The 16,804-nt window shown below is 29.0% G+C and overlaps 1 protein-coding gene across 4 annotated transcripts; it reads left to right on the top strand.

The window, feature by feature from the left end:
- Positions 1-16,630, top strand: LOC112684650 (acetylcholine receptor subunit alpha-like 1). 4 transcript variants are annotated; one of them, XM_025556268.1, is made up of 11 exons: positions 1-86; positions 5,216-5,302; positions 5,373-5,441; positions 6,083-6,222; positions 6,318-6,362; positions 7,231-7,340; positions 7,822-8,032; positions 8,561-8,732; positions 10,109-10,264; positions 14,484-14,638; positions 15,466-16,630. In XM_025556268.1, exons 2-11 carry the CDS (start codon positions 5,284-5,286, stop codon positions 15,625-15,627), a joined length of 1,239 nt encoding a protein of 412 aa, XP_025412053.1. In that variant the 5' UTR covers positions 1-86; positions 5,216-5,283; the 3' UTR covers positions 15,628-16,630. The 4 variants fall into 4 exon arrangements, with proteins under 4 accessions (XP_025412053.1, XP_025412054.1, XP_025412055.1 ...); XM_025556269.1 differs by having other exon boundaries at positions 2-86; positions 5,216-5,309; XM_025556267.1 differs by lacking the exon at positions 1-86 and adding an exon at positions 3,239-3,306.
- Positions 16,631-16,804: the final 174 nt, after the last annotated feature.

Below are 16,804 nucleotides of genomic sequence, written 5' to 3'. Positions count from 1 at the left end.
ATTGTTTTTTTCCAATGATAACATTTTTGTGATATGCCTTTCAACGGAGTTTTGGAATGAGATTAAATTCTTAACGACCTCAATAAGTATTTCCTTTTTATTAGTTGGCTAGATATTTAATGATTTTTTATAGGAGTATCTTATTATGATATAAGATTGTTTTGATGAGTTCATGGTCTATTTAAGTATTATAAAATTGAATATAAATCATAAATTGTGTAGTGCATAAATATACTATAAGATAATAAATGACGATAAGCGAATGAACACGCATATGTATAATGGGCGACGGTTCTAATAATACTATTTTAATTACTATATATATATTATTACAGTAAAATTCCTATACAACGAATATCCATTTAACGGAATTTTATGTTTAACGAATTATTTTTGATAATTATGATCATCATTATTAATGAACATGTAATTTTATTAACGAACCCTCCACATTACAATTTTTTTTTTTTTTTGTTCTTAATGAGACGTCGTTATATGAAAGTAGTATTGAACATATCCAAATTTCATAGATAATCTGAACTATCCGGATTATTCATTTACTGTTCAACGACTCATTTTTATATTAACATAAATTGAATTAAGGTTATGCAGTAAAGATAATAATAAGGTATTTAATCATGGTATCACTGTACTTACAATGACTTAAATCATAGAATTATAAAATAAACACAACAGTTTAATAATTTATTTTTCAGCAAATCCGGATAATAATTTTATTCAAAACCGAATATTCGGAAAATTCAGATCTTCAGATTTAATGTCCATCTCCATATGGTAAACCAGGTATAGCCAACCCGCGGCCCACGGGCCGCATGAGACCCACCTTGGAAAGTTTTGCGGCCCGCGACATTTATCAAATATTTACAAAAAAAAAATTATTTTTGCGCCGATAGAATATTCTGGAAAGCCTGCGCAACGCGGTATCTATATTATTAACAACGTAATCGCAACAAAAGTAATAATTCTAATCTAATCTGATAGAAATATAAAAATATGTAATTATATTAATATTTTGGCTGATGACCTTTTTTTCGGCAACCCTATATGTGGCCCGCAGGATTGTAATGTATTTACAAAGTGGCCCGCAAGATCATTTGGGTTGACTATCCCTGTGGTATACTAATATCAACTTATTTTTATTATTATATAAGCCAGGAAATCAATTTCGTAAGAAATAAATTTATATTTAACTGCCATAGCATTAATTGTTTAGTTTAAAGGATTGTAATATAAATAAGCCTGAATGTAAGTATAAAATAATGTCTACGTTCATTTACAAATAATTATACAATAATAATTTAAAACATCTAGTATAACAAATTAATAGTACTAGTTAAACTATTTTAAAAACTTGAAGAAAAAAAATGTATTGTAGGTTCTTTTTTTTTTTTATATTATATTAATTTCACAATATAATACAGAAATTAAAACGATTTACACAGTGTGATGAAGTATTGGTATAAAATGGTATTGATGCATTGTTAAAAGAGCAATTAATCCTTCTAACTAAGGAACCTCAGATTATTGCAGTTTAAGCCTAAAATTTCTATAGAATTATTATATCATTTATATATCAATATTATAATGATAAAATATCTTAACTTTTTATGTAAATTATGTACACAATTAGGTCGATTACGATTAATTTAATGGAGAATCGTGGTCGAGCAAGCTGCATATAACGCAAGTCACCTGTTCGAATCCTATTGGAGTGCTCCAGTAGCGTAGCCAAGGGGGGGGAGCTAAGGGGGCTATAGCCTCCCCTATGGGTCGTGTTTATATGTATAATGTATCTTGACTATTTAATAGAATCAATGCTCGTTTTAATCAAAGGCTTATTGATGTTATGCTACTTGAAGGACTTATTCGGGCCAATTTAAATATGTATGACGATAAAAATATTATAAAAAAGCTGCTAAAATATATGTCCAAGATCTCCACGATGATACCTCATCTACAATCAGAGCTGACCTGTTCATATGGAGGCAACAATGGAGTCAAAATACTATTCCAAAACCGAATTCTGCTCTTGATTCACTCTCTCATCACACCAATCTTCAACCTAACATTAAAATACTTTTACAATTATTCGCCACGTTACCAGTTACCTCTTTCACTCCGGAAAGAACGTTTTCAGCACTTAATCGCTTAAAAATTTTTTTAAGAAGCACCATGTCAGAAAACAGACTGAATGGGTTAGCTATGGCTAATATAAATAAAAAAGACCAATTCGATGAAAGTGAAATAATAACTGAATTTGCCAGAAATTTGCCTAAGAGAATGCAGTTGTCAGAGTGGAGCAAGTGACTGAACACTGAAACTAAAATTATTATTATTATTATTATAAATTATATATTAATAAATATTTTTAAAACTATACTAAAATGCTTGAATTACGTTTAGAAACTTGGTGGTAGATGGTGGGGAGGTTAAGGGTGAATTCTCATATCCTCTCTTACCTTACTTATCCAAAAAAAGTGGTTAGCCCCCCCCCCCCATTTAAAAATCCTGGCTACGCCACTGGGGTGCTCTCCTGACAGTCACAAGAAGAGAAACTACCATCCGTCCCTATTCAAACAAATGATATAACATTTATTAACATATCTATAACATTCAATTAAAAAAAAACCTATCAATATCGATACTCATCGTAAAAAAAAATACTTTATTTAATACTCAACAAAGGATATAGAATAAGGATTAGAAGTACACGTAATATATTTTTGTCTTAAATCATTAATATATACATAAATATATAATATATTTCAAGCTCTATATTTTGAGTTGATGGTAATAATTTTACATTCAATATTTTCTATGTTATGTAATTTTATTTTTAAGGATATCAATTAATTTGTTGATTCTGTATAAAAATACACAATTATGAATTTATGAAACGCCTTGAACTCTATACAATTTGCTAGACTTTATGCCTAAGACGTAACAAAAAATCGCTGATAAATTATTGTAACCGTGTACTTATAATCATATTAATAATAATCTTTATGTATTAGGTGCAACTAATAAAGCAATAATAATTTGATGAGTTAAATATAATGTAGTCATTACCTTTATACTTAACATAAACAAAAGATCATTTATAAGAACGAAATATGACATAATTTGTATTTATCGCTAAAATGCTTGAATTAAATATTTTTTTTTATTATATTGGATAATTATAATTATACTGATCATCCAGTGACAGAAAACCTGGGGAAGCGATATCTAATATTGGAGCCCCAAGACTCAAAGAGGACCTCATCATAAACATAAACTTGAAAGGTATTTTTAACGCAAAAGAATAAAATATCGTGTTTAATAATAAGTAACACTAATAATGTAGGAAGTCTTTATTGAAAAAAAAAAGTAAAAATATTTAAATAGTTATAGGGCCCTTGACTTACCTAATCATCGGGCCCCGAAATCCTAGTTGCGTCACTGTGATCATCAATACTCGTATTATATTATTCGATATTATTGAAACTAAATATAGAAAACTACAAATTTATTTCTTAGGTATGGACAAAAGAACTTTAAAATATATAAATCTTCTTAATTTATCATATAACATAAATCAGTAGACAAATAATATTATGGCGAGTATAAAATATACGTTGACTAAATTAATTATTATAACATTGGTAAGATTTTGTCTATTATCAATAACACTACATTATTATCAAAAAATAATGATGTATATTATATTATATATATATTATTTAAAATCACACCACTATACTAATCAGAGTTTTCGTGTTTGTTATCGTATTATGTGAAATAGAAAGCTAATTAATAATAATTGTGTTTTTTTTTTTTTTGAGATTAGACGATTGAAACTGGTAACTTTTAGTAGTTAATAGTTATTATTTCACGTTTATATTTACGTAGTACCTTCACTGGGAGGCCTCTACATCAGTGGTGGGATCAGAAATGGACCAGGTAGAGCCATGGCCTTACCTGAAAATGACTGGCCCTACTAATGGCCCTACCACTAACCTGACCTTAGACATAAAAATATAATAATTTTTCACTAGCAGAATTATTATTTAAAGTAGTTTTGCCATAGTGTTGAGATTATTTAGAATTTTAAAATATAGTATTTATCTCATATTAATTATGGTTTTTACTTTTATTTATTTGTTGTGGTTTTTTTCTATTTAATTTCATGGATTATTCTAATTTGTAACAATTTGTAATAATTTGTGTAATTTGTAATAATTGCAACAGATTGAATAAAAAAACTTTAAAGAAATAAAAAAAATTACTCAATTTTTAATATTACTAATATAATTAAATATAACTCAATGATATAAAAACATCTTATATTATTTAATTTTCTTGTAAAAAAAAAATTAAGATTACTACCTATTTACATTTTTTACTATAGTCATTAGTGGAATAAAATATACAAATTGTACTGAATAAAACATTAACTAATTTATTAAATTTTCCATAAATGCATTATTCATTTTTACAGTCTTAAAAGAAGACGTCTTTTTTTTAATTCCTATTCCATTGATTACTTTAAATACAATCCTTCCGATTGATTATATATATATATATATATACGAGAGAATGATTATAAATTAATTAAATTTTACAATAATTATCTAGTCTTAGTAAAATAAAAAATAGACTTACTTGCTAATAGTATTACGTAGTTAAATCTTAATCCTTTTTAATAACAAAAAAGATATTTCGTTCTGTGCAATTAATGCATATTCAGATCAGAAGTGTACAGATAAACATTAATACATTTTTAAAGCAGAGTTAAATTTTATTTTAATTTTGTTTTTTTATCATGTAACTTCAATAAAGAAAAGCGCTCAAAAAAATAAATAAATATTGTGGGGTGTTTTAACCCCCAGAACGCCCACTGTAAATATTCTATGGTGCTAATCATCATATGAAACAATTTGATAAAACATATAGTGATTTAATACTAAAAAAAATCCCCCAAATGAATCCAAGATCGATATAGTTTCAAGCGGGAATTGTATATTACTCGAAATAGATTTACGCTGACGTCTGAGGGACTCACTGTTATAATATTATGACTCTCAAGGACGATATTTTGAGACCGTCTTTGGTCTCTACCATTCATTTATTAATGTTATTGTTATTATTGTTACTATTTTTTTTTTTTTTTTTTTGTGCGTTACACTGATTACACTTAATTCAATTTTATAAGGTTATATCCTGTACTCAAGTGGACCGAATAACCACGGACGAGTGCAACCGAATCGACCAGTGTAGTGTATGGGCACAACGTGTCTCGGTATTTGGTAATCACTAGAGTTTTCACTTAAACAAGTTGTCATATGGTTTTTTATCTTTTTGTTTTTCAGCAATGTTCAACACTCGTGATATCGCATTGTTTATATGCATAACTATACAACTGTGTGTAATTACTGCGGGTAAGATAACGTCCACGAAACTAATATTCTTTCTATTCTCTAATTAATCTGCAGTTCAACGAGTTTTTTATTTCTTTCCTAGCAATGTGTTGAATGTGTACTAAATATTTCAATTTCATATTTCAATTTCATCGTTCTTACTTTCATTAATATCTTTATATTATATTGTATTTAAACATAGTCTATTATCATTAATTATGCCATACGAATAAATAAATAAATTCAAATTTCAATCGAATGGAATTTTTTTTTAATCCAGTCCAATGTTATTTTATCGTTTGGTCAAATTGTTTTATATTGTTATAGTTTAGGTACCCAATAGAAAAATATTGAAAATACATTTTTAATATTTCAACTAAATTCGCTTAAAAACAATTTTTTGTACCTAATATAAAATAAAATAAAAAAACAAATAAAATACAATTTTAAATATTATTTTCGAGTAAGTTATATCAAAACTTATTTAATTAAAACTGGAACTATTAAGCTAGTTAGTATATTTTTAACTTCTTAAAAATTATTTTATTTTATTACAAACTATTTTATTTTCCTGATAAAATTTTAAAGACGTTTTTCATTTGAGTTATATAAATCAACCGTCAATATCGAAATACATTATAATATTATTTTTTTTTTTTAAGGAAAACTATATCAGAATATAACAGTACAAAACATCTTGAGAAAAAATATATTTAGCAACTATGACAGAGTGGTGATTCCTACCATACAAGATAGCTTCTTAAAAGTAAACATGAGAATAATAATAAACAGTGTAGATTTGGTAAATACTATAGTTCTGTATATTTAATACGTCTAATGATCTTTAATTATCATTTAAAATAATAACTGTACAATATAATTTTAAATGCCTTATAGGATTATGAAAAATCTCAAATGATTCTCAGTACTTGGTTCATTGCGGTAAGTGCTTGCTTATTGAAAAATATTTTAAGTATTATATCCTATATTAGATTAAACTACTTATTTTTATAAGAAAAACTATTATTGTTAGTTTTTTATTAATTATGTAATCATATTTGTTACAAATTATAAATTCAATAGGAATCAATTATTTGTAAACCTTTTAAAGAGGTTTTTTGATACAATATTGTGACAAATATCGAGGTGGATTTTTACAATTAAATCTTTATTATACATTTTTATTATTAGGCTATAAAAGTAATGAATCATAACTATAAAATACAAGATTGGTTAATCTATTTTTGACTTTTTCTTTATAATAAGAATTTAAAAAGAATTTAAAAATATGTTCAGCTTCAGAACAATAATATAGCTAAAAACACTATATATAGACTGCACTCTTATTATCTCTACAATTTCCTGAGCGGATGTGCATACTATTTTATTCATTATAACTCAGGTCCATAAAAATTAACATAAAAATTACCAACTAGTTTACTGACAGAGCATTATGCACTATAATAATACATATACTCTGAATTGTATAACCATAAGGAGAATAAGTGTTTCACAACCTTCAGCACCGGTATGACGTGTCAAACATTAACGAAAATAATTACTTTTAAATCAATTGCAAAAAGTTTTACCTGAAACAACAATACTCGTATAAGAACGTATATATACGATGCAGAATTTTTATTCATTAATTAGGTTCGCGATTTGTTGATCTAGTCTCATATAAATCGAAAACTGATTTTCTTTGAAATATTTAGTAAAACCTGAATGATTTTCTGGACATTTTATATAACACGATCTATAAGAAATAGATAACAATTTTTCCGCGCCCATATAAAAATTGTTTATTTAGACTTGGAGAGACGATCGGTTGAGTTGGAATCCGGACGAGTACGATCAATTGGAATCCATTATAGTCGATCACCGTGAAATTTGGCATCCGGACGTCATGGCATTCAATAAGTATATTTATACAAACACACACATACATAATATATTTATATATATCCGTACCTTTGAGGCTAAAGGAACTTAGTTTAATTTATATGATTTAGACTCAGCTGATAAACTAATAAAATATGTTTTATAAATAGATATTATTGAAGTCCAAAACTTTGTGCGCATTTCAACAAGTTAATCCGTGTCCAACATTTTTTAATTAATTCGTAAAAAAAATTTTAAACAGACCATAGTTCAACATAAAAATTGTATTTAAAACTACACCGCCTGTAATATTTATAATAATTAAAACAAACCGGGTCGGTATAACGTTAAAATTGAATTAATACCATTTCGAGTAACATAAAAATAGAGTAAACCCCGTTTTCCTGATAAATTACGAAAATTGCATTTGTCCCTTTTGTCTCTCCTCAAATACAGTTATATAATTATGTCTTAAGTCTTATAACATTGAAAATAAAATAATCCCGCGATTGAATGACAGCGTGGACGCAAACATGGAAGACGACCGGACGCGCGTCAACAGCGTGCTGAACAGCAACGGTTCCGTGATCTGGGTAGAACCGGTGCAGTACAGCGTCCACTGTCAGACGGACACAACGCATTGGCCTTACGACACACAAGCCGGAGTGCTAAGACTCGGATCATGGATGTACAACGGCAACGTGTTGAACCTGACTACGTACAACGACGAAGTCAGTTATCGCTGTTCGAGATGCCTTCGCATTTCCGCTACGCCGTGTCCGCTATAAAATCGTACTCGGTCCTGTCACCATAGTGATCATGTTTAGACACGAGAGAGGGTCTAGGGACCACAGGTCGGCTCGGGTCTTAGACTACATAAGGTGGAATATATGATTCATGACCAAGACAACGGTCGGCGACTGACGAATCGTGGACATATCATCCTTTAGTACACATCCTTTCGATTTTTTTAAATTTAATTTGATAAAATGTTATTTCCTGCCAAGCCCTAGCCTAGGATATAATTACATTGTAGAATCGCCCGAAAAATCGAAAAACAATTTTTATTTTCATGTTTTATAGTTTAAAACAGTCAAGTCCTGCGTAGTACAAAACTCGTTTGACCACTGTTCTCCGCGGAAAACATAAGTTTAATAAAATACACCCACTTTTCGTCTTGGTTTTGCGACACGGCACGGATGGAGTGTGAAGACTCACAGGACAGCACTATTTGACCACGTTTACGGTTTCGTTTTCAGGTAGAATTGTCCAGCTCGCATTCGGAATGGGAAATAACTAACGTCCACAAGGAGAGACACGTCCGGTTCTACCCCTGTTGCCCCGGCGAACAGTACATCGACATCGAGTACAACATCACCATCAAGCGCAAAGTGCATCCCTACCAGTCAATCATCTACATTCCCGCGCTGTGTAAGTGTTTCGTATTATATTATATTCGAACTTCGATAAATATTTGTACATCATGCCTATAATATGTCATTTAACTGATACACAACGCAACGCTAGCGAGTTCCCGATAAAAATCAAATTAAACATAATTTGATCTTTACATATTAATTGTATACACACCTATTCGTAACTTTTAATACAATTAAGACGATATACGAAATTTAATGTAATTGCAATGAATAATTTATTCGCTCGTTATAATTGATACCATGAATAATTTTATATTGGTAGCTTAAATAAAAAAAAAAAATAAAAAAAATAATTGATACCATCGGTGTTCTTTTATTGGTAATTTACGCCGTAAGATTCTAAGATATACGAATGTAACTCGAATGCGGATTTTTTCGGTCAACCGAAATTGTTTTTCGAATTTTTAGAATAATTATTGTTTACCTTCCACATCATAATAATTCGGTTTATTCGATTTTATTGAACACCCATTGTTGCTCTAACTACACAATTCAAAATTAGCACAGAAAAAAATTGTATATGGTTTGTGCTCATTTTACAAAATGTAATGTAATAAAATACTATAGAAATCTAAATTTTACAGAATACCATACTTCGTTGTATTCTTCTCCTTCGCCTTTCACCCAACTACTTGGAGTCAGCCACCCTTGTTCTAAACCTTCACTCATCTCGATTTTCTACATCCCCGCACGCACCAACGGCATTCATATCATTCTCAATCGAATCCAACCATCTCTTTTTTGGTCTTTCTCTTCCTCTTTTCCCTTCAACGTTCATTTTCATAACTTTTACTGCATTTTTTTACACTCATCCATCAAAGAATTCTCATTTCCGCAACACTCATACTCTGTTTTATTCTCCTGTCAACCGCCCAACACTCTGAACCGTATAGCATAGATGATCTCATTGCACTACCAGCCCTGACTATTTAAACATTCAAAAAACCAACAAGATGCAAAACCTTACTCTTATGTAGGTACTACCACGTAGTAACTACCTACCTTCTTATTCTTTCATACCCATAATAAAATGACAATTATTACAAGTATCTATCTTAAAATTGAACACAACGTTTTGATGTTTTATTTCATATTAATAATTTGCACCTATGAATACACCATATTATATTATTGTGAAGAGTATAGTAGATACTTCACAACCTTCGATTTTTAGGAACATTTTATAGACTACATAATAATCATTCATTGGTTGGATATTATAAGTTTATCTATAAATTATTATTATTTGTACTTTCAAATGATTAGTGTGTACTCGTAAATAATATTATTTCAATATTTTTTGATAGAAAATCTACAAAAGCTAATGTGATTTTAATACCAACCATTTTGTTTAATTTACACCTATAGGTAGTGCATTGTTTAATTTAATAACATTTTGGCTGCCATGCAACGACAATTATTGCAAACTGTTTGCAAACCTGTTCAACGCGTTGTTCGTCACGTTGACTATTTTGGTCATATACTCTAAAGTGCCAGTTGTTACTTCTACTGTTCCACTGATTGGTACGTTTGCATATTATGTTATTATAATACATTGATTTATTATATGAGACATTTGTTTTTAAAAATTAAATCCCACACGTACATTGAGATGTTGCACTGGATAAAATTAAAGTTATACGCGATTTAATTCAAAAGTCGGTCTATAAAAACTAGACACTAGAACTATACCGGAAAGAATCGGTTTTGAAACCGAAACCTAACAAAAAATCGTAATTTAAATTAATTTTTAAACCCAGAACCAATATTTTTTTCTAAAGGATTTTAACGGTAAATTTCAGTTTTTTTTATAATTTCACTATTTTTATTTATACATCTCATTAGTAGGTAACAAATACTAAACAACGTAATTTATTATTAATATCCGGACAAGTTATTTTCAGTGGAAGGTATTCTTTTTCTGGCAAAAAAATATGGATTTTTGAACGCGGTCATATGAGAACTCAATTAAGAATTTTTCCTCGAGAAAGCCAACATACATCTGAGTGGTATACTAAACTTGTGAATTGTAACCCCATTTCATTGCACAATCCATTAAATATTATGAAAATAAGAGTTCTTGATTTTATAAAGTTAAAATATGTTATATATACTAGTTGCTGTTAAAGTTAAATATTTTATAAAACGAACAAGAAAACAGTGAAAAAAAAATTTATTTTAATAATCAATATTATTGGTGTATAATTTTTCAACAGTTAAAATTACTTTTTATACAATTGAAAAAAATGAATAATGAAAAAAAAAAGATATTAATACGTCAGCTTATTTATTTTTCTGTAATCTACCATAAAAACATCAGTGACCCCAAGTTTGAGAACCACTGTATTATACCTTCTGTACTTTTTAAAAATGAACTTACAAAATGTAATATTCACCCTAATGATTCATATTAGAGTAAAATATATTAATATATATATATAGATAACCTTTTATATAGGTCCAATGACTGTCACATCGGTTATACAATAACCGATATGTACAACATGCTCAACGTTAAAAAATGTCACAATACAAATATTATTAAAAAAAAATAGTTGGTATAAGCTATTTGATTTAGGTTCTTATATTTTACAGGCTAAAGACCGACTTTTAATTATTTCGATAGTATAGTAAAATATTTATACATTAAAATAGTTCGTCACATGGCCTGCAAGTATTACGAATTCAAATATTGCTGGAGAGTAATAATCTTGAATTTTATGAGTTATACTCGTAATTAGAAATACTCAGATACCCATGAAATATTTTTAAAGGTATTACTCGATTGTTAACCCTCCGTTTATTTATTTGCTAATTAATTTATAATAAGTGATTTTTTCCCGTACTCTGTGTAATAATAAATTATTTTTATTTTATTTTTGATTTGTAAAAAATACAAAAAAAAATAGTAAAAAAAACTAAAATTTGATTATTTTTTATCAGATAATTAAGATTGTTGAAATAAATATAATTTACCTAAGTATTGATTATTTTTACAGTTGTTTGTTTTTTTACTTGATAACTATTAAAATTCATAAAATAAATATAGTTATCTTGAATACTGATTCGTACGATGTTAATTTTTTCATTTTAAGAATTTTTATATTTTAGATCATGAAAAGTCGTTGAAAAAATAACAATATATTTATTCACGTATTTTTAAAAATAATTCCGTAATAATAATTGCGCAATAGTATATTGTTTCTATATGAGTAGTAACCGAAAAATACGATACTCGAAATTTACGGTTGCCCAATTTTGAACATCTCGAGCCAAATCCAAAAAAATCATAGTACTCGAGTATTCGGGACAATGTCTTGGGGACGCACCCGAGTAAACAAGTAACAAGAGCACTACTCGAGAACAGAGGCTGGAACTGAACCCAAAAGAACCGGTTCTGAAACCCAAGAACCCTTAAAATATTGGGAATCGAAACCGAAACCGAATTTTTACATATTCAAAGAACCGGAACCCTCATTATAAAATAAAAAATATCGGATGTAACAAACATTATTAATAATGTTTTAATTCTTAACATTTAAAATCACAAATATATTTCTGAGATATAATTTTTTTTAAAAAAAAGTTATTTTTAATATTATGTGCTGACATACAGATGACTAAAGCTAAACCTCCAAAATCTCTAAGTACTCCAATTTCACCAATACGAGGATTATCTCAGTAATGAATCGGGCAACATATCCTATTATATATAGTTAAAACTTAATTTAATTTATCAGTGCCGTATTTAGACATTTTGCGTCCTGGCGCAACAAAAAACCCACGGAAAATATAAGAGATAGATCCTCATAAACCTTTTAGATATTCTAAAATCAATGCTATTTTTGTATAGTATGCCACCGCACGCTGCGCTCGATAACAAAATATGCCCTATTATTATAAATAACTTATGTTTATTGACATTATCACAACAAATTTGGTAACTAATATTAGGTATATTAATAATATTTTGGATCGCTGATAGCTATATTTCTATAAATCCATTAATAATATATATTGAAAACTTTAATATATTAACATTAATTTATGATACTGTAATTAAAAACAAAAAAAAATAATAATTTCAAAATATTTTTTTTTTTTTTTTAAAGACGCATTAAAATATTTACCTCAGCGGTTACAAATAAACAATACAATTTAACTACATAAAACAACTAGAAAAGCAATATTAGATAATAAACATAATTAAAGTAAAAATCCCTCTGAGAGGAAGAAGTTGGATGGAAGTAATAAGGAATACATTAGGAAATTAGAAAATATGTGGGAGGGTAAAGTGAATATTAAAGGAAAAACAGATATTGGAGAGAAGCTGGCGTTTAGGGAGAAGGTCTGGACAGTTAAAGAGGAGATGGAGTACAGAAGGGAGAATTATTAAGAGCTAAATAAAGTGAGTGGGCCGGGAGGCGGTTGTAGCCGAACCGGAGGCGAGAAAAGGAGATGATGACTTTACGAGAAATAGGGATATTATGAAACCAAGGAAATTGTAGGACGTGAGAATAGACTAGGCGATAAGAAACGGTGAAGGTTGGAGGTAGGTTTGACCGTTTCCGATTCCACAATCTCAAAGTGTGCGCCTTGAGATTGGGTATAAAATCGGAGTAGGAAATTTTGATCGGAGAGGGGGCATTGTAATAGCATGAAGTAGCAAGAGCGCCACCGATTTCGTTGCCTAAATTACCGGTATGACTGGGAACCCATAAAAGGTCAATAGTACCCAAGGTAGTAAAGAGAGAAGAGAATCGAACAAATTTGGAGAATAAGATAGGAAACGGGTGAGACAAGTGGAGAGGTATTTAAAGCCATGAGGCAAAACTGAAAATCTGAGACAATGACAAAGTGGCGTGCATTTAAGGTTTTAATGGTATGCAGAGCTACCAATATAGCGAGGTATTCTGTTATAAAAGATGAGGCGTATAAGGGAGCATTATTAAAGTACTTGATAGAAAGGCTAGGGGTGAAAAAAGAGTAGTCTGCGGAGAATTTGGCAACGGATCCATCCGTGAAGACTAGACAGAAGTTAGGATAATGGGCTAAAATGTAATCGTAAAATAGTGAATTAACAATAGAAGGTGGGAAGGAACTAATTAAATAGTTTTAAAAGTTCAATAATTCACAAGTGAGCAAATTCCCGACCACAACATTTTGACACCCCCAAAACACTGGCCGTCCGAGGCAGTTGTAGCCAGTGCCCCCCTCACCTAAACGCGGCCCTGTAATATATACATATTACTGTTCTTCAACATTTACAAACTGTTTTTGGTCAAATAAATTATTATTTATTATTATAAATACAAATTTGAAACACAACACGAGTTCAAAAATGAAATTTTATTTTGCATATTTTCTCATATTATAAAATACTATTTTTAGGCTTTATTATAATACTATAATATTATACATTACTATATAGCTGTTAAAAAAAACTTATTGCAATATATATATACATAAATTAGTTGAAGAGTGACATTTTGAGACATTTATTTTCATATATTATGCCATATTGCCTAGTATAATGCCATAATACCGGTAACATATGTAATTTTTAAATATTACGAAATAAATTTAAAAAAATTTTATTTAGAACCCTTTAATATTGGAACCGGAACCCAAACCGAACCAGTCCCTGCTCGAGATTACTGCTACACCTCTATTTATTGGTTATATTTATTATAGAAATATTATTAAATCTAAAGCTTTGGAATATATTTTGTTTTTCTTATAGTCGTTTACTACACTTACAGTTTGGGTCTGATCTCCATGACCATGGTCATCTCTATGGCAGTAAAAGAAATGTCTGCGGTGAGCAAACCATTGCCGCACGGAGTGATGCAGTTTCTTCATTCCGATTACCTGGAGTACTTGGGAATCAAAATAAACGTACGAAATAATAATTATAATAATAATAATAATAATAATAATAATCATATAAGCGATATTACATATTTCAATATTAAACTGTAGGCCGAGTGATTTTTAAAAGCATGGCATGTAGTTTCTTTATCATAGAGTTTTAATATAATCCTTATAGACAGTATATATCTCATATAATTTGTAATTGTGGTGTAAACAATTTTTAAATGGTCTTCGCACTCGATTGTATAATCAATAGACTATTTAATTACGTACGAGTATATCATTAGTCACCAATATTTTCGTTTAATATCAGTAGTTACACTTTGCACAATGAAAATCATGTATTAATTAATTAAGTAATACATTCAGAACATCGTGAAAGTACCATCGGACATCAGTATTTTACGTTTCCTAAATAGTAAAACCTGTTCAGGTTAACTTACACCGTAGACGATGAGATGCGACTAGACATATAGACTTATAGAAGTTTCGCAGAACTTAATCAAAGAAAAACTAAGTATTTTAAGACAAACAATTGCCAACAGTGTAACTAGGATTGCGTTATGTTATATTTTTATTTTAATACATAAAAATAATACTTATAATATTTTATGTTTTCCACAAAGTTTATACCTTAAATTTTAAACAAAAAAATTAGAACAAAACTTTCAAAACATTAATGGTATAATTCGTAGGAAATTAGCTTTTGTATTCTATCCGGTGTGTAAGGCTGATTATAAAATCACAAAACACGCTCCGAATCAAAAATGTTTATCATAATATTATTAGCAATAAAACAATTGTCAAACACATTTAATTTGTACCACATAATATTGTCATTGTTACAACAGGACTCGGCAACAGATGGTCATATGCTTTGTGAATCCGAAGAGATGAACGCGCAAACCGTCGACTTGAACGAGAGACAAAAATGCGCCAAAGTAATCGACAGAATATGCTTCGTATTGTTCGCAGTAGTATATTTGATTCTTCTGCTGCGATTTATGCCATAGTATTACACCTCACTATTAAAATCATTATAATATTAAAACTTTAAAGAAAATTAATTTTAATCAAAATGTATAATAACGTTATAACGAATATCCTAATTGTATACCAGTGTCGTAGCCAATGGGTGCTAGCAGGGTACGTGATCCCCCCGATTTATTCAAAGTACGTTAATTATATTAATATTTCCACTCAAATAATCATAGCACATACATATAATTATCGATCGAACGATTCGTAGTTAAAATAATATTGAATTAAATAGATTTTTTTAAAGCTTTGAAATCAATTCCTTCACGACTATACCAACAAATATGGTCATAACAAAGTTATCAACGATATATAGATAGATTAACTGTCGATATATTTGTCCAATATATCGATTTAAGTTCTTTGATAAATATTAATTATCTGTAAAATCGTTCGATATGATCGTAACATCGTTATCTTATATACATATTATATATATTTACAAAATATTCCTTTTTTTTTATTACACCAATAATAATTATAAGTTATTGCCAAATTAAATATATTGTTTGGGCACCTTGACTTTGCACTACCTAACGTTGATTCCTGGCATGTGATAAGATGATATTTCAGCCACTCTGCCTTGTTGATGGCCACATTTGTTTTGTTTTTGACACCGACCTTTGCGTCTTGCTTGTATAGCTTGTTTTATAGATACTAGATCGTACTCCTGTGTAGCCAGCCACCATATACAACCATATTGCTTTCGGTTTTTTTTTTTTTACTGATACATGCATTAATATCGTTTTTTATCGTTACTAAAATAAGAAATTTATTTTGATCGATAATAATGGGTTTTATATCGATATTTTAATCGTTTGATCAATAATGATATCCCTAGTCTAGACTTTAAATTATTAAACAAAAATAGAGCAATTACATGTCTATAGTCGTCGCAATAACTTTGAAATTTTGAAAAAAGTTCGAAATTTTTACATTTCTATTGTCTGATCAATATTTTGTTATATTAAAAATGCGGTGGTTATATTATCATTATAATTTTGTTTAATTTGTTATTTAACTAATCCTAATGATTTTCAGAATATTTTCATGCATGCATTTCGATAAGTCTAAGCACTTCCGTAAAAAGGTTAATTAAACAAAATGTCCCCTATCCGAAGTATCCTTTGGCTTTGTCATGAGTATACGACA

This window comes from Sipha flava, unplaced genomic scaffold (genome assembly GCF_003268045.1).
Source record: "Sipha flava isolate LNK unplaced genomic scaffold, YSA_version1 255_pilon_pilon, whole genome shotgun sequence".
Lineage (NCBI taxonomy): Eukaryota > Metazoa > Arthropoda > Insecta > Hemiptera > Aphididae > Sipha > Sipha flava.
This window is presented reverse-complemented; position numbering and strand designations above follow the sequence as displayed.

Bases quoted from the DNA above. Each gene is read 5' to 3' on its own strand.
- LOC112684650 (XM_025556268.1), top strand. The intron at 6,363-7,230 runs GTAAGTGCTTGC...TTGTTTATTTAG, and splicing joins TCAGTACTTGGTTCATTGCG to ACTTGGAGAGACGATCGGTT. The intron at 7,341-7,821 runs GTATATTTATAC...ATTGAATGACAG, and splicing joins GACGTCATGGCATTCAATAA to CGTGGACGCAAACATGGAAG.